The sequence below is a fragment of the Dromiciops gliroides genome, chromosome 1, assembly GCF_019393635.1.
Source record: "Dromiciops gliroides isolate mDroGli1 chromosome 1, mDroGli1.pri, whole genome shotgun sequence".
Taxonomy (NCBI): domain Eukaryota; kingdom Metazoa; phylum Chordata; class Mammalia; order Microbiotheria; family Microbiotheriidae; genus Dromiciops; species Dromiciops gliroides.
Window position 1 is genome coordinate 86913607 of NC_057861.1, and position 19864 is coordinate 86933470.

General features: G+C 38.5%; 1 protein-coding gene across 1 annotated transcript in view; it reads left to right on the forward strand.

The window, feature by feature from the left end:
- Positions 1-19864, forward strand: part of TRAPPC9 (trafficking protein particle complex subunit 9) — a 994996-nt gene that overhangs the window by 479332 nt on the left and 495800 nt on the right. The window contains 1 exon segment of the mRNA XM_043975265.1: positions 19706-19848. Coding sequence (XP_043831200.1) covers positions 19706-19848 — 143 coding nt within the window.

Consider the following 19864-nt stretch of genomic DNA (forward strand, 5'->3'; position numbering starts at 1 on the left):
AGATTCATTGATTCTAATGTCTAAAAAAATCTCTTTCTATATGTATGAATGTATGAGTGTGTGTGTGTGTGTGTGTGTGTGTGTGTGTGTGTGTGCGTGCACATGTGTGTGGAGGATAGGTGAGTAATACATTTCTTTGGGTTTTTTTGTTTGTTTGTTTTGTTTTTTGCAGGGCAATGAGGGTTAAGTGACTTACCCAGGGTCACACAGCTAGTTAAGTGTCAAGTGTCTGAGGCTGGATTTGAACTCAGGTCCTCCTGAATCCAAGGCCAGTGCTTTATCCACTGCACCACCTAGCTGCCCCAATACATTTTTTTTTTTTAGTGAGGCAATTGGGGTTAAGTGACTTGCCCAGGGTCACACAGTGAGTTAAGTGTTAAGTGTCTGAGGCCGGATTTGAACTCAGGTACTCCTGACTCCAGGGTCGGTGCTCTATCCACTGCGCCACCTAGCTGCCCCTACCCCAATACATTTCTAATGAATAAATGACTGAAGTTCTAAGTCTCTCTGTGCTGTGAACCACTCTATGGATTTACAGGTCACTCCTTTCTTGACACGCTCTTTCTGTGACACTGTACTTTCATGGGTAAGTGTCCAGGTCTATGTCTTCTTCTCCCCATCACTCTCTGCATTTGATGTCTGCTGTTTTACCGAGAGAATTGAAATCTTATCTCTCTGATGTCCAATTCAAGTACCACTTCTTTCATGAAAACTTCTCTGACTGCCATTTTCAAATTCCTCATGACACATTGCCTAGCTATCCTTTTTTTTCCTTTTGTATTCTTTCATACTGTCATTCAGTCAGTTGATCAATGAGCATCTATCAAATGCTTATGTGACAGGGGCTGATACAAAGGCAAAAAACAAGTCTCTAAACTTCAGGACATCTAGGTGGTACAGTGGATAGAGTGCCATACCTGGAGTAGGAAGGACCTGTGTTCAAATCTAGTTTCAGACACTTACTAGCTGTGTGACCCTGGGCAAGTCACTTCACCCTGTTTGCCTCAGTTCCTTCATCTGTAAAATGAGTGGGAGAAGGAAATGGCAAACCACTCCAGTATCTCTGCCAAGAAAACCCCAAATGTGGTCACAAAGAATTGGACACAGTTGAAACTACTGAATAACAAACTCACATTCTAATAGTGGAATGACTGAAGGTCCAAGGTTATGGGTCACCCATTCATTTTTAGGCATCTTCTTTTCTCTTCTCTTCCACTAACTTTATACTTTCACAAACTTCTCTCCATAAGCCTCCAGTTTTACCTTCTTTCCCCTAAGTCTCAGGATATGATATCTACTGATAAGACTGAGGCTTTATTTTCCTATTAGGCCCAATTCATGTGCTGTTTCTATGAAATCTTCTCAGATCCTTCTCCCCAGCACTCCTGAAAGGTAAAAGTGATCACCCCTTCCTCATATTTTGCATGACACTGCCTGCTTCTCTTTTCCCTCATCATATTCTACCTTTTTTCATAGTGATTCCAGTCATTCACTCAAAAAATATTTATTAAGTGCTTACCATGTTCCAAGAGCTATTGATACATAAACAAGGAAAGTTGACTATCCATCTCTCTTATACAGTCTTTCCATCTATCTGTCTTTCAGTCTTTCTATTGTGTAATTTAAGATTCTAAATGTGGATTCTAATCTGTTCCCCCAGTTTTGGGGGAAACTGACTAAAATCACTGATAAAACGAGTTTAGGTTTTTAAGGGTTTATTGGAAAATAGAAAGAAAAAGATTGAGAACAGAATTCCAACAGCCTGGCATTCCTATCTTTCCTCAAATTTCCTGTGAAGTCCTCTGCTGTCGCCACCACCACCACCAAGTCAGGAACCCAAAAGCGCAAGCGCTCTCCGGGCAGGCTCCCTCTCCTCCTTCCTGTCTCCTCCCAGAAAATAGGAGGCTCCTCAAGTTGATTGGCTGGTAGCCTTGATAGACAGCACCCATGAGCAAACGTCATTTCCTGACGCCAAGGAAAAGCCACAATGTCTCTGAGGCATTTTCTTCATGGTGGAGCTTTCCCACAGCAAGTCTCCAGTAGGTGGTATCATTCCAATCATTACACTATCATGTTTGGGTCTGGCCACTCTGATTATAATAACAAAGCCTGCCTTCAACTGAGCAGCTAGACCTCCTAAAAGTGCAAAGCCTTTGCACTTTTTCTGAGCACAAGAATGTTCTCAATAGGCCTTAAAACAAAGAATAGAGAATAGTAGAGCACTGGCCATTACAGTTGGAAAGGACCTTTATCATCTAGAATGTCGGAGATGGAGGGGATCTTACAGACACATAATTTAGAATATTATAGCTAAAAGGCACCTCAGAACACAGTAGTAGCTCAACACACACAAAATAGCCTTTGGCCGTGAACTCAGTGTTTCCATTAGACTAGAAATTTCCCAACTGCAGTTGGAAGCTGAAAAGTTTTTGTCTGCTGACCTAATGAGGAAGCCTGCCAGTGATGGGCCATGGGTGAAAGGTCATGGGAGAGGAAAGAGATTGAATAACTGAAAAAGATCAGCAGAAGCAAATTAAATCACGGGCTATTCAAGAGTCAGGAGCAGAAAAAGCCTCATACAATTGGAGGCTTTTCTAAGAGGCACTGCTTTAAGACACTTCGAGATCTGGCACTGAGAAAAAAACCTTTGAAGAATAGATTTCAAACCTCTCACACATAGACAGACTCTTTGCCTATTAGACCATTGAATAGTTAGGGATTTTTTTAGGGTTGTTTTTCCTTTCCCAATATCCCACATATTTCTTGCTGATAAACACTTAGGAGTTCTAAGTCCTGGATTCATATCTTGATTTTAAGACAGATGAACATGGCAAAGCACCTCACCACTTAGACTTCTCCTTTTTTTTATTTATAAAATGGGGAGACTTGTTCTTATACTACCTCCAACCAGAACTCTAAAGGTCTCCCACATCACAGTGTGAGTTTTTATTGTTTGCTTATTTCATATGAACCTCTTTCTCAGGCTTGCATCCCTTCAGTGTGTTTTCCTTGCTGTAAGTCATGTTCCTGGTTCTGCTTTGCTATTGATGAAAGCTGAAAATGACAAGAATAGAAATGGGAGCTAATTGATAGCCAGCCAGGCCCCAGGCAACTCTTTAAGCAGCCTGAACATCTCAGGAAAATGAGATCTTTCCTTTCCTATTGGGTGTAGTGCCAGCTCCAAAACTGAGCTCCTTCCCCTAGCAGAACTGGGTATTTGTGGAGTTGCTTCATGTTCCTACACAGCTCTAGAGGGTTAAGCTATAATTGAATCTCAACCAATTCAGTTTAAATGAATGAAAATGGTATTTTACTCCTATTGCAATCAGATAAAAGCATCATAATTGATCAGTGTTATATTTGAATACTTAGAAGTCATAGAAAGGCTAGGGATTTAATGAAGGCACAACAGGGTCTAGGCAGGAATTACAGAATTATAGGCTATTAAAGATGAAATGGACTTGAGAGTATAGAATGATAGAACTGTAAGGGACCGTACAATTCAGAACATATGATTTAAGTGCTGGAAGATGCTCAAGAGCATATAATGTTAACAACTTGAGTTTAGAGCTGAGACTGATATTAGAGATTGTTCATTTTCAATTTCTTCCAGTTTCACCTTTCTTTTGTTTTCTAAGTCTGAGTAGCCCCTGATGGTTTGTCCTATAAGCCCAATTCTCTTTCCTGCTCTCTCCTTAAGCAATTTCCCTTTGTGATTTCATCCACGTTATGGCTTGAGTGAGCACTTCTATGAGTATAACCTTCAAATCTAAGTTTCTAGCCCTCTCTCTGGGATCTGTTCCATTTTTCTCCATTCCTAATGCCATCATCCTAGTTTAAGGCCTTTTTCCTATCTTGCTTTGACCATTCTAATAGCTTATTTGGTTTCTCTGCTTCACATCTTCCATTTTCAAAGCATTCTTTATGAAGCTACCTGATTAATTACCCTATTGCACAAACCTGGTCACATCACTTTTCAGTTCAAAAATTGTTTGTGATTCTAAATTTATTGCCTCTAGGATAAAATACACATCCCTTGGCTGAACTTTTAAGATGTTCCATACTTTGCCTCCAACTTGTCTTTGAAGCTTTCTCTACCTTGATGCCCTATAGGCTCTAGTCAGAATAAAATGTTAGGCATTCGCTGATTTTGTCTTGATATCTCCTGCTTCTGTGCATTTATGTGGTCCGTCGCCCCAGCTGGAATTTACTTCCTCCTCAACTACCTTCCTTCAAGGTTGAGGTTAGGTGTCCTCTTCTCAAATTTTACCTATTTCCCTTATGCCATTGTCATTTATGTGTGACTTAAAAGTCAGGCTAGAGTTTATATTTCACCCTATTATGTGGAATAGGGTGTGATTTCATATTTCTTAGCAGTCAAGTAACAGATTCAAATACATGCATCAACCACGTGAAAAGGATAGAATCAATAGGAATTATTCTAGGAAAGGGAGAAGTGAGTTAGTTGGGAGAGCCCAGGATGTGACTTAAGAGAATCTCAGTGCCATCATCACAGAGACTATAGTTTAGAGGGTGATCAGGTTTCTTTTCTCATAAAGGAGTGGGAGGAGGTGGCAAGAATATGATGAATTCCGTTTTCTGCACACTGAATATGAAGTTGCAGTAAGATATTCATATGAAGATGTCCAGGTGAATAAGGATGGCAAATACCAGACAGGATGACAGAGAAGAAGAGAGAAAGTTGAAGAGAGAAATATGGGTTGAGTAAATAAAATATACTATATCCAGAGAACTATCTGTGTCAGAGCTGATATACCGAACTTGGGTTCTGACAAGGAGAATAGAGAAAAGCATATGAATGCAAGAGACAATTGTGTAGTTTCAGTAATAGCTAACATTCATATATTACAATAAAGTTTGCTAGGTCCTTTACATATGTTGTCTCATAGGGTTCTCACAACAACTTTGTGAGGTAGATGCTATTATTTTCCTCATTTTATAGATGAAGAAACTGAAATTGACAGCGGTTAAATGACTTGTGTAGATTTATATAGCTAGCAAGTATCTGAAAGAGTAAGTGAGCTCAGGTCCTCTAGAATCGTCATTCAGCGAGTGCTCTGTCCAGTTCTCCATATTGCCTCTACGGAGATACATTGGTTAGTTGGAAGTAATGGGGCTAGTGTGAAGGTTGAGGAAGGAGAGAGAATTAAGAACAAATCTAAGGTTTCAGGTATGGGTGTGTGTTGAATTGAATTGGGAAGATGATAATGCCATCACTTGAAATCTTATTTTTGGGAGGCAGTAACAGATTTAGTAGAGAAGATGACAAGTTTAGTTTTAGACATGTTGAGCTTAAGGTGCTGGTGGGCCAGACAGGTAGAAATATCTGGCAGATAGTTGGAACTCTAAAACGGAATTTCATGAGAAAGATTGAAGCCAACAAATCAAATATGAAACAAGAAATAGAAACCCATGTAAGAAAAATGAAGGTACTGGAGAAAATGGAGACCTTAGTGATGGAGGTCAGTAAAATTTCAGAGCCATGAGCAATTTAAAGTCAGAGATGTAAACTGGAGATGGGCGGGCTTAAACCTGAATAGTGGTTACCTTAGACCTGAGCCACTGTGCAGAACTGTGCCCATGGATGATGGATTTCATTCCCACAGACTATTTAGTTGCCTGTGGACATGGCTCATGTTTCCTGGGATCTGGTGATACGTCCTTCTTCATCTGAGGAGAAGAGTCATCACTGAGGATATGAGTCATCAGTGACTGTGTGAGAGACTGGGCCTTAGGAGTCGTTCAAGGGCATTTAGTAAAGAATCATACTTTGTCATAGCTGGGTAGAAAAGGATCTCATAACATGAATGTTAGAACATTCAGTGTTAAAGCTGGAAGGGGCTTTATAACAAAGAAGGTTAAAACATAGAATATCGCATTCATCTTGTTTTATGGATGAAGACTCTGATGCCCAAAGTAGTAAGGGGACTTGTTTTTTCCATTAATAATAACTCACATTTATATAGTCTTTTGTGGTTTAAAAAAGTCCTTTCCGTATAATAAATCTGTGAGGTAGGCAGTGCATTAGCCTCATTTTACATATAAGGAAATTCTGGCTCACAAAAGGATAAATTACATTCCCAAAGTCACCCTGCTGGTATGTCTTGCAGCTAGGATTTGAATCCAGGTCTCTTCCTGTCTCTAAACCTGTTGATCTTCATACTACACTGCCTCCTGTATTGCCACTGATTTAAACTAATAGAGTTGATAAAGAGTCCCTGCCTTAGTTTACAGGGCATGGAGAGACTGGAGAGAGCACTGAATGTTTATCTTAATGTTTCGAAGATCTCTTCTTATGTTTGAAGCAGATACTCAGATGTTTGCATGACTTCAGCAGTGCCACATCAGTCATCCTATTGCGTTATTGGGTACCATGTATTAGCTTTGCTAATGGGAGCTTTCAGTTCTTTTGAGGAGGTCATTTTGCATTTCTACCTTGTTCCCAGCATGTTCCATTACTGATGGCATGCTAGTAGTCACTCCTCCTCTGGAAGGCCTGCACATACATTTTAGGAATTCCCAATGTGGGGCTAAGATGGTACTTAAGTGTATTTCTTTGATATTTTCCATAAGCAACATCTGTGAGACTACTTAATGTAGGCAGATAGTGACTCTCATTACTAAATGAGTATAAATGGAAAATTTACTAATTGCTCATTGCTTGTAACAATGTATGATTTTAAGTACAACTCTCATGATCAGTACAGCATAATTTAATCTAGAATTTATTTGTGTTATATTAAATTTATTAAGAACCCAACTTCGGGGGCAGCTAGATGGTGCAGTGGATAGAGCACCAGCCCTGGAGTCGGGAGTACCTGAGTTCAAATCTGGCCTCAGACACTTAACACTTACTAGCTGTGTGACCCTGGGCAAGTCACTTAACCCTAATTGCCTCACTAAAAAAAAAAAAAGAAAAAGAAAAGAAAAAAAAAAGAACACAACCTTCTCCTCCCACCCCTACCCCCCAGCTTCTAGGCATATATATAAGAAAAAATAGGATGATTTCATTGAATCTTTTTCTGAAAGTTAATAGTTCTACCTCTCAGGTAATTCCAGAGAGATCCAGAATTCCCTCTTTTTGTGTGTGTGGTGCATCTCAGCACTTACCCAAATGCACCTGGCCTTGGGTGTGGTATTTGAGTTTCCACTTAAATTCACTCCTTTTTTGCCTTATCTGATTGTGATATAGCCTGGTCTAAAAGAATGTTGGATTAAGGAGCAAACATTAGAGTGCAGATCTGGCCTCTACTGCTTATAGCTGTGTGAGATTGGTATAGTCAGTTATTTCATTTCACTGAGTCTCAATTTTTTCATTTGAAATATAACATGTTTGGGGGGCAGCTAGGTGGTGCAGTGGATAAAGCAACGGCCCTGGATTCAGGAGGACCCGAGTTCAAATCCAGCTTCAGACACGTGACACTTAACTAGCTGTGTGACTCTGGGCAAGTCACTTAACCCTTATTGCCTTGCTAAAAAAAAAAAAAAAGAAATATAACATGTTTGGACTCAATGATCTTTCAAAGTCTCTTAAATTCTGATATTCTGGGGTGGAATGTGAAGAGCCAAGAGGGAAAGGGTAGGGACACCAGAGGAGGCATTCATTCTGGGAGAGATCACAAAGTGGAGATAACAATGGAATAGAGAGAACTTGGAACCAGAAAGCAGGAGGCCTTGGTTTAAGTCCTTTCTCAGCAATTACCTTGTTATATGACCTTGGACGCTGCTCTTTACTTTCTGGGTGAAATGAAGAGTTTGAACTAAATTATCTCGATGACCCTTTCCAACCCTGACTCTCTAAGTCTTTGATTTTCTTTCTTTATTTATGAGTAAGTGTGAAGATCCAAGACAATGATCAATTGTTTTCATATCCTAGTATTATCATAGAGAAGTAATTTCTAGCTACAGTAACTTCAGCTTCTGTGAGCCTTAGTTTCTTTAAATATAAAATGAATCTAATATTTTTTATTACTTAATAGAGTTGGTATTAGGAAAGCACTTTGTAAACTCTATGATGTTATTTAAATATGAGAGTTTTTCATCACCACCACCATCATCATCAATCTGTTAGTAAACAAACCTTTATTAAACACTGTGTTTCAGTCACTGGGAATAGATATAAAGAAAGGCAGAAGCCAGTTCTGACTCTCAAAGGAGCTCAGAGTCCACATGGGTAGATAACAGACAATCAGCTATATACAAAGAAGATATATTTAGGATGAATTGGAAATAATCACCAGAAGAATGGCAGTAGCATTAAGGGAGACTGGGAAAGGCTTTATATAGAAGGTGGGATTTTATCTGGGATTTGAAGGATGCCTGGAGATGGCGATGAGGAGGAAAAGAATTCCAACAAAGAGGATCGCCAACAAAGATGCCCGACACTGGAAGAGAGAGGGTCTTGTTTTAGAAAAGGCAAAGAGGTTTCTGCTGTGGAATGGTATATGTGATAGGAAATAAAATATAAAGAATACTGGAAAGGTAAGTGGGGGCCAGCTTATAAAGGGCTTTGGATGCAAAATAGAGGACTTTATATTTTTTCCTGGAGGTAATAAGGAGCTACTGGACTTTTGTGAATGGGTAGGGTCAGACCTACATTTTAGAAAGATCATTTTGACACATAGGTGGAGAATGGATTGGAGTGGAGAGACTCTTGGGACTAGTTGACCAAACAGCAGTCTACTACAGTTAGACAGTACAAATGAGAATCTGAACCAAGATGGTGGTGTCAAAAGAGAAAAGCAGGGTTGGGTCATATGCAAAATATATTCAAAAGTAAGCTCTACAGGACTTGGTAACAGATTGGATAATTATCTGCCATTAGCAAAAATGAGCACATAATTGAATTTATTAAAAAAAATTATTGCTGTTTGTCCTTCATTCTCAAAGAGGACCATGACATTAAGGTGATGTCATGACTTGCAGTGAAATGGATTTAAGTAAGGGAGGGCTGTGCAAGGTCACCAACCTAACTCTCTCCTCCAGAGCCATCTGGTTCCAGTGGCAAGATATACATCAGGACGACTGGAGAAGGCTCCATATCTTTAAGGCATTTGGGGTTAAGTGATTTGACTTGCCTAGAGGTGAAACTTGACCTCATGTCCTCCACACTTCAGGGCCAGTGATCCATCTACTGCCCCAATCAAAAACCACAACACAACAAAAGAAAAAACTAGTTTGTGCCAAAACATTATTTCAACTATTTTGTTTGAAATTTTTCTAAAATGTACTAAATGAGATTGTACATAATTTAACCTCTTAAAAACTTATACATTAGGGGCAGCTAGGTGGCGCAGTGGATAGAACACCGGCCTTGGAATCAGGAGTACCTGAGTTCAAATCTGGCCTCAGACACTTAACACTTACTAGCTGTGTGACCCTGGGCAAGTCACTTAACCCCAATTGCCTCACTAAAAAAACAAAAAACAAACAAACAAACAAAACTTATACATTAACAGTTGTTGTAATTTACAGTCTTTCAATAATGAAGTGAATTCAGTTACTTAGAGGGGACTTTTTGTCACTGTTTAATATTGTCAGAGTTCTTTGCTTTTGCTGCTAGTAGTTCTGTTCCTTCCTTTGTTGGCAGCTTGGTCTGTAAAATGATATTGTTCAACTACATATTTCATGTGTCTTTCTTCCATAATGATTTATGGCTCTATTACTTCTGGCTGCTGTACATTCATCTGTCTCTGGAAAAACTTTCTTTCTCACCCTACCCTTGCTTTTCTTACCTATAATTTAAGAATTAAAGATTGCTTAGGAAAACTAGATAGCATTCTTATCCCTCCCCCCCAACACACACACACACACACACACACACACACACACACACACACACACACACACACACACACACCTCCCTTTAATCTACAGACAATTCTAAGCCTGCAGGTTCTTGTCTAAGAGCCTGAAAGTGATTTCTTTCAACTTTACCATCCTTTTACGTAAAGATCCTTTTTCATTTCAAAAATACTGTGTTATAAGTTCTAGGTGCCTTCTACCTTTAACATTATATTATCTAAATTCCTTTCCACTTCTGACATTGTTTTATATTCTGAATCCCTCCAGTTTTGCCATTCTTTGTCTTGTGTCCTACAGATGCTTTTAGCTCTGATATTTTATATTTTAATGTTCCTCCCACACCTTACATTTTATGTGCTAACATTGTTTTAGGCTTGATGTTGGGAAAAACTTCCTAACAAAAAGAACTACATGTAGGTAAATGGAATGTTTCAAGAGCTAGCGAGTTACCTTTCGATGGAGGTCTAGTTTAAGTGTATCCTGGATGACTGCTTGTCAGCAATTTAGTAGAGGAAATTTCTAAGTAGGATACTTGGAGTGATGACTTCTGAGATCCCTTGCAATTTTGAGTTTGGTGATTCCCTTCCAGCTCCAAATTTCTTTGTAATAGTATTCTATATTCTGAGGTCCTTTCAAGCTCCAACATTCATTTGTGGTGCTAATATTTTCCTTAATATTCAATATTAAGGGTTTGAAATCACCATCTCAGGGATTGATTCTCATAGCTGCATCAGACTCACTTCATATAAATGAATTTTTTTGCATTGCCTTTAACCTAAATAACAAAACTGTGGATATTTCTTTAGTAAGAATTCACGTGAAGACTGTTATTGATTATTCTTTTATATTATTGTAGGTATGGTATTCTAGTTGGAACATTTTAATTTGTAGCTACCTGACATTTATAAGCCTTAATTAGCACTGAGAAAGTGTTCTCTTTTTTTTTCTAAAGTGTTAATTAAGTGGAAAGTAATGGCATTATTTTCATTTTAATGTTTCACTGACCTTAAATACAAACTATTAGAATCACATTCACTGGAAATTGGTGCCATACCAAATCCTGTAGCTACCAACCAATGGCTGAACTTTTGTCCCTTAACTTCAGAGTTACTAAGTGCATCAAATTGAAGTTATTATCTCTGCCTCATTTCAAACCTTACTTTATTAAATAAAAAGGGAATAATTTTAGGATATTTTGTATTTAATTATTATCTCTACTCAAATGACTCATATTTATAAATCCAGGCCCATTTGCTGGGGATGGCACATAGTAGGCACTTAATAAATGTGTATTCACTTCCCTCTTATTTCCCTATTTTATAGATTAGGAAACTGAAGCTGAGAAAGATTAAGTAATTTGCCCAGGGCCATACAGCCATGAACTGTTGGAACAGAATTTGAACTCAGGTCTTCTTCAATCCAAGTGCCATGTTCTATATGTTGAGCCAATTTATTGGTTATGCATTGTCCTTCACCCTTGACTCCTTTTAACTTTTATCCTTCTGCCATTAATGTCCTATTAATTCTGAACCCTGGATCTTCCAAAATCTCCCTTATTAAGTCATATTCTTGAGCTATTAAATGCCTTTGGAGGAAATTATATAACTGTGCTGACTGGGTCCACTTCAGATTCCTGTTGTCTAGTCTGTATTGGGCCCTTATTGCTGCATAGAGAAACTGATTCCTTTTTGATTGATGGTCTTACACTTTTCAGTGCCTATAATAAAGCTTTCCTTTTCTCCTTACACCTGTGAAACCTTCTCCTTTCTTCCCAACAAATGGCTTTCCTTCAGTTTACTAATAAAATCAAGCGCATGTCACACATTTTTTCCTCCCAGCAGATAGAGAATGTAGCATTAACCCCTCTTTATGTATTCTTAATCTCATACCACCTAAGTCTCTTACAAGAGCTTGCATCATCAATCATTCCTTCTTTTATTCATTTTCTGTCTCTCCCAGTCTATTGGCTTTTTCCTTCCTACCTACAAACATGTCCAGTTCTACTTCATCCTTTGGGAAAAAAAATAAAAACAAACAAAACACCTTCATTTGACCCTGGCACCCCCAACAGTTTTTGTCTCATTTCTCATATCCTCTCTTTCATTGCCAAACACCTAGAAAGAATCTATTACATCCAATTCTAAGGCTCCTTCTATTACTTTACTGTGTTTTCATGGTAATTTGGATTGCTTTACATGCTTTATCCTCATTTCCCCTAAATCATAACTTTGACTCACATCCTACCTGGTGTTCCCTCATCAGTACCTTGTTATCTGTTCCTTTCTGCAAGGCAGGATGTTGTTCTGAAGGAAGGCTAAAACCATTAGGGTTGGGACATTACTCCACATTGCTCCTTATGTCTGGATTCCAGCCTATCTTTTATGCCTTCTTGTTTTTCTCATTTAGGTCTTCTTTGTTGCTTCCAACAGTTGATTCAACTATTTTTTAAAATCTTGCCTTGATCTTCTTTGTTCATATATTCTCTTAGGGTGTCTTCCAAACCTACAATAAATAGACTACCTTTCCCTGACCACTGAAACTTTTCTTTCATGCCATAGTTTAGGGGTCATTTTATGAAGCCTTTCCTGATTTCTCTGGCTACAAATGATTTCTCCCACAGGGAGAAATTTCCACAGGGTAAGTTCTCTGGACCTATTTGTTGTTGTTCAGTCATTTTGGTCATGCCTGACACTTCATGGCTATATTGGGGGTTTTCTTGGCAAAGAGACAGGAATGGTTCACTATTTTCTTCTCTAGCTCATTTTATAGATGAGGAAACTGAAACAAATAGGGTTAAGGGACTTGCCCAGGGTCACACAGGTAGTAAGTATCTGAGGCAAGATTTAAACTGGGGAATATGAGTCTTCTGGATTGTCGGCCTGGCACCCTGTCCACTGTTTTACCTAGCTGCCCATCCTAGCAGGACCTACCTAGCACACTTTATCTTCTGTTATGCTCACTTGTGTATTCTCTTTATTAGATTGTAAATTCCCTGAGAGTCAAGGACCATGTTGTTTTTCATATCTCCGTACCTAGGGTGGAGTCCAGGACCTTGTACAACAGGGTCATTTATGTATCTTGAATTAGTAGGGTTTGGAGGACATGGTAATTCCAAAGGCATCACTTTGGAAAACCCAATATTATTACCTTCGTCTCTTGATAGGTGATCTTCAGTGTAAGATGATTTGTGAAAAAACATAAAGAATCTCCATTATAACCCAAAGGTTTTGTTTGTTTTCGGGGCAATGGGGGTTAAGTGACTTGCCCTGGGTCACACAACTAGTAAGTGCCAAGTGTCTGAGGCTGGATTTGAACTCAGGTCCTCCTGAATCCAGGACCAGTGCTTTATCCCCTGCACCACCTAGCTGCCCCCATAACCCAGAGTTTTTATTTAAGTCTTTAAGTTCCAGCCAGTTGATGATTTTCTAATTCTTTTTCCTTAAAATAAATTGAAAGTATACATGGAAATAGAAGGCTTGTGACAGATTAGTTCACAGATACTCATTACTTTATGATGGAAAAAATAAAAGCAAAACAACCCTCTGCCTTCAAGCCCTTCCTGTGGCTTTATTAAAATATTCTAATTTATTGAAGCTAGGCAGGCTTTTTATTTCATTATTTTAGAAAGGAGGAAAAGCGAAGAATAGACTCAATAACTTCACAAAACCTTTTTCTTCCCTATGTGATTTTTACAAATTAGACTGGCACATTTCTTGGTAATTACAGCTTCTCTTCATTCTCTAGAGTGTCTAGCAACAACTAACTCAAAAAGAATGAAAACACAGTCATTCCCCTTGGTTTTGCTCCTCCTTGATACTTAAGTCTCATCTCCTGTTGTCAAAACGTTTTACAGTCATTTATCAGCTGATTGCCACTATATTCCTTCCCCTTAAGCAGAATCTTTGGATCACATTAGAAGAGATCACCTAATCCCATGCCCTTATTTTACAAATGAAGAAACTGTCTTAGAGAAGGAGAAATTACTTTTTCTAAAGCCACTATGCAAAAGAGCTGATATATAAACCCAGGTCCTATGAACAAAAAACAACCAAACAAAAACAAAACCCCAGAATTCTTTCCATTACACATACCGCTTTCCTGTGATTGGCTTTGAAAAAATAACTTCTCTACCTTTGTTTTTATGATGGTTTTTAAAAAAACTGTGAATGAGGCTTTTTATTTTCTATGTGGTACTGTTCCTCTAATTCAGTTAAACTCTCACTTGGGTCAGTAACGATGGAGTTACTAATTTGGAGTAGGCCTGCATAACCCAAAAGTCCACATTTCCCATAGCTATGGTTATATTTGACTAGGCCTTCCTCACAGATTGGTCCAAGTTGTTCTGTGGATTTTGGGAAAAATGAAGTGAACAACAACAGAAAACCCATATTCAGTCTCTTTCTCAGCAGGTGCAACCAGAGCCCTTCTTGAAGTCTTACTACGATTTTTATCATACTGTTCTCTTCTGTTCACTTCCTACCATGATTATAAGATTTTGAGGGAGGAGAAATTTAGTTTCTTCTCATAATTAAGTTCATAGAATCTTCATTAGCAACCAAGACATAGGTAGCATCATGGAAAAATCCTTCATGTAGCAAGGACACCCGAGTTTGAATACTGGCTCTGAGACCAACTTTGTAAGCATATTTAAGTCACTCTCCGAGACCTTTTTCTCATCTTTCATATGAGCCTCTTATTATTTGCACCATTTCCCTTACAAGGTTGTTGGGAGGTAAGTGCCTTATAACCCTTTAAAAAATTATATGCTTGTAAGCCTATATATATATATATATATATGTTGATTTATGTAATTGATTGATTAATATATAATCCTAATTTCCTATAAAAATAAACTCTATAGAAACAGTAAACCTGGTTTCTAAGATTACAGTTGGAACTAAATGCAAATTTCACTTCAGGAAAAGAGAGAATTTATTACTCGTTTGAGCAGAAATGGAATGGAAGAGGGGGCAATAATGGAGAATATCATATTTTAGGAAAGACATTGATAAGCTGGAGAGAATTCAGAGGGGGAGTAAACATGATGTTGTATTTCTTATTCCATCCAGGGAATTGAAGGGATTAGTGATCATGCTGTAAAGTATTGATTGAAGGAGCTAGACATATTTAACATGGAGAAAAGGGGAACAAGTATTTGAAGAACTTCTATGTGAAAGATAGATTAGACTTTTTTTCCAACTCTATAGTTTTCCTAGATCTGGGGTCTTGATCTCATTGAAGGCATCTAATTGCTTTCATACCCTCTTCTCACTTATCTTATATCAATTCTCTATTAACCATCTTGTACTTGCATTTTTGATGCCAGAAATTTATTTCTATTAATTTTTACTTTATTATTTTCAATTCAGGCTAGGCTGTCAGGGTCTTTTGGAGCCTGATACCGTCAAAAAATATGTTAGTTGTTCTGCCAAACTTCATGTCATTGGCGAATTTGATAGGCACGTTATCATCAATAGGTATTTAACTGAGCTCTTACTATGTGTCAGGCACTGTACTAAGCTGCTTATGCTTTTAACCCAAGTTATTGTTAAAGGCTCTTTCAGCCAGCGCAATTCGTCATCCATTCTCCTCTAAAATAACATGAATCTTGAGGCTTTGGAACATGTATGGATCCAATATTGCCTTCCCTCAAAACTACAGCTATCCTACCTATCTCTTACAGTTTAACCCATTGGATCTCCAAAGTGCAATATCCTCGGATTCTCAGTCAGGAAATGTGTTCATCAATTAAATTTCTTTTTAGTGTCCTCAACAAAATGCTGCCCCTTTTGCTCAGTAACCATTTACTGGGAGAACTCTTGCAAATCTTACAGAATCCTCATGTGAAAAACACCTGATATTGCATAGTACCTAAAAGTTAACTGGGAGATTCAGTTTAGATTTTTCTGATAAATATAAATTGAGTTTAAAAAATACATGCATGTAATCATGCTAGAGAGGCCTTCTTTATATTAATGACTTCAAATGGGAAGCCTACTAGGCATTTAGACATAGTCTGCCTTAAATGGGGATAGTAATAGCACCTATCTTCCAGAGTTATTGGGAGGACCAAATGAGAGAATAATTAAGAAATCACTTAGCACAGTGCCTGGCATATAGTAGGCACTTAATACAGCCTTCCTTTTCTTCCTCCCTCTCTTCCTTTCCTCCCTTTCTTCCTTCCGTCCCTTCCCTCCCTCCCTCCTACCTGCTAATACATACACACATACACACACACACACACACATCCCTATACATACACAGATGCTTAGCTATGTAGTTTTGCACACATATTTAATTAATGGGTACTAGGAAGAGAGAGTCACTTGTATATTTATATTATATATTTATCTAGACTTCCTTGAATAACGACTAACTAGCTTTGTATCACATCTCAACCTACTTTTTCTAATGCAAGTATTGGAAAAGAGGATGTTTAAGGTCCTTTCCTGTTCTAAATATTCTGTGTTTTATGTTCTAACATTGTTCCCATTTCAAATATTCTCAGTTCTGTGGATCCGTTCATTTCTGAGATTGTTTGTTTGAGGATACCTTCTATTGCTAATACTCTATGGTTTTATGAAATCAGAATATGAAGGATAGAAATCTCTCCTCTCCCTCTTCATTCACTGACTGATTTCCCGCCCCGCCCCCCTCCCCCGCCCCCAACACACACACACACACACACACTCTCTCTCTCTCTTTCTCTCTCTCTCTCTCTCTCTCTCTCTCTCTCTCTCTCTCTCTCTCTCTCTCTCCCCCCCCCCCCCCAGTGGTTTCTTTTTGAAACTCCTCTGGGTCTGCCTACACTATTACAAATTAGGAAAAAGGAAATCAGTGAAAACATTCAGTACAAAACAAACTCATACCCTCTTGCTTGAAAGGTTTGACTGAATTTTAAACCCTGAATGCAGAGGGGCAGGGGTGCATCTTCAAATTTTCAATCAGATGTTGATGTTCTGGCTGAAGTGACACATTTGTCGAAGGCAGTGTCAGTTGTCTAAATTTGTGCAGCTTGTGCTCATGGTTCTGTGATTCTAGCATTGGGTTATGAAGAATGAGAAATGTACTGGTGGTATTCAGCTGTGCTGCCATAGCTACATTGTCTGGTGCAGCATTTTTGTTTTTCCTGAGCAGCCAGAGTTTGGAGATCAGACCCAAGATGGGTTGTTATGAGACACAACCTGAGTTTATAGTCCTCTCATTGATAAAATGGGAACAGTAATATTTATACTACCTTCCTCCCAGGGTCATTATAGGATAGCACTCTGTGAACCTCTAAATCATTATGGAGATGTGAGCTGTGGTCATTGAACCACCCTGGTAGATAACAGGGGTAGTGGTGCAATATGAATCTGAAATCAGAAAATGTGAGTTTGCCTTCAAGCTATGTTATTTCCCTGTGACCAGAGTCAAGTAATTTTACCTGTTAGGGTTTCAATGTCTTTCCCTGTAAAAGGGTAAAAAGAATCCCTTCCTTTCCTACCTACTTTGAAAGATAATCTAATTTACCTCCTTCATTTTACAAATGAGAACATTTTGGCCGAAAATGGTCAAACAAGTTGCTTGACATTACAGTAAAGAGTAGAACTAGGATCAGAACCCAAGTTCTCTGACTCCAAACCTAGTACTCATTCCTTAACTCATGTGGTTGCTGCTACCGGCAAGAAAAAATAATTTGAAAATGCCTTATGAGATTTAAAGCATTTTATGAATGTTTGTTCTTAATATTGCTATTCCAAAAGATAGAGAATGTATGACTCCTGCCCTTGAAGAATTTGTTTTTGAGTTGGAGAAATGGGACATATATAGAGAGGGAACTAACAGAAGAATAAGTACAAAAATACTTAAGAGCAAAATTAAAATGCTAAGGCTTTTTATAAAATTGTGGCCATATTGAGTTTTTTTTTCTTTAAGACCCACAGTCTTCCCCTTCCCATCTTTTCCCTTCCTCAGTGATACTCCTATACTCCCCATGTCTCTTCTCCTTTGCCCATTCTTCAGTCAAAACTTTCTCATGGAAAAGAGTCATATGAGCACTTTACATGCTAGTAAAATGGAAAGCTAGTGGGACTTATGCTTGGGGATTAGCTTTGGAAGCTTTATTTTTAATTGGAAATGAGACCCTGTTCCTTGTTAAAGGTGATAGAGGCATTGTTTTTTATCATGAGGAGCTGAAATTCTTCATAGAATCTCTATACATTTCCATGTTGGACACTGTTTTGTATAATAGTACTGTATTTGAAGTCAGAGGATCTGGGATCTAATTCTGGCTAGACTAATTACTACCTGTGTGATATTGAGTCACTTATCTGTTCTGGGTTTTCGTATTCTCATATGTATGAGGGACTTGAAATAGATCATTTCTAAATTATTTTCCAGCAATAAATTCTGTGAGCCTATGATCCCCAGCACATGACCCACTTAGACATAAATCTAGCCATGGTTGGGACTTGGGATCAGTGTAAAATTCTGAACTTAAGTTAAAAAAACAAACTGTTACTTCTTCCCTGAAACCTTTCTTGAGCTTCTCATTTAGTTATGACATCCCCACCTCTGCCTTCATGCAACACTTTGTTGGTTTATTCATTCATTTGTTCATTCATTCCATTAACATTTATTAAGGTCCTATTTTATTAAGATCTTACTGGGCCATATGGGTGTTCAGAGAAGATTAGGACTACTGACCTCTTTTTGGGGGGCTGCTTTCCACCTCTGGTGTCCACCTGCTACCCGACTCTTACCTGTGGCTCCAAGAAGCTGTCGCTTGCACAATGGCCACACCTGGTAAAACCATTTCATCACACAGCTAAACCAGGTTGAGGGTTACTGATGGGCCTCAAATCTTTTAGTGAGTTGGGTGAGGGTGGAGATGTCTGCATGTGAAAGCTTTCACAGAGGAATAGGCAGATGTGACCAATTTATGAAGGTGACAGAAGCTGGCACTGTGGAGCACTTAGAGCTTGGTTAGACTTTGTATCCCTTGTTTTGACTTTTGTCTTCCCATTGGACTTTGATGACTCTGGAAGAGAGAATGAGTTTTGTGACTTCATTCAACTCTGCCTCACTTAAATACAATTTATGTGTCAGTCAAAAGACATCACTATACCATTTCTGGACTATTTGTGCTTGACTTGTGGTAGAACCTTCTGAGCTCATATTGGTCTGATCAGCCATGGTCGAACATACTGTACATTGACCCTGACACAGGGTTGTCATCTTGGTCATCTTTGAATATGAATGACAACAACCAACCACCAAGATCTTGCTATATGCCAGGCACTGGGAATACAAAGCAAAAATGAAATGATTCCTTCTTTCAAGGAGCTTACAGTCTTCTGGGTGGAAATAACATGTACACATACAAGTAAATACAAAGTAAATTGCCAGTAATTTGGAGGGAATAAGGCACCAGCAAATCCTGAAAATTCCTGAATATTCCTGAAAAACATCCAATTTTCAATTTTGTGGGTAAAAGGACCCCATTAAATAAAACCCACAGATTATCTCCAAGTATATGATATAGTATCAGAGTTTTAGGTGCACTTTACATAACAACTTTATGATAGTGATGGTTAAGTATGGAAAGCTTTTCCAAAGGAGGCAGTGGTTTCCCTTGAGTTAGTGAGTGAACCCTACCTCTGGTCACAGATGTTGAGTTAAGAATATGACTTGTAAAGTCAGTTGTGGTGAGGAATCATGGAAATGTTAACATAGCTTTACCAACTGGGAAATTTTGGTGCAATAGGGAAAGTTTTTCAAATTACATTTTGTCTCTAAGGTTTTAGCATCTTGAAGGGACAATACTAACCAACTGTTTAACCACTAAATTTTATTTTAATTCTGATTTTGGGGGGGGGTTCTTTCTTTTCCCTTCTAGACACTAGAAGCCATCCTGAATTTTAAGTACTCAGGCGGTCCAGGCCATGTTGATGGCTATTACAGGAACCTCTCCTTAGGAATTCACGTGGAAGCTGAGCCATCCGTGTTTTTCACTCGAGTCAGTACACTGCCTGCAACAAGGTAAACAGCCCTCAAA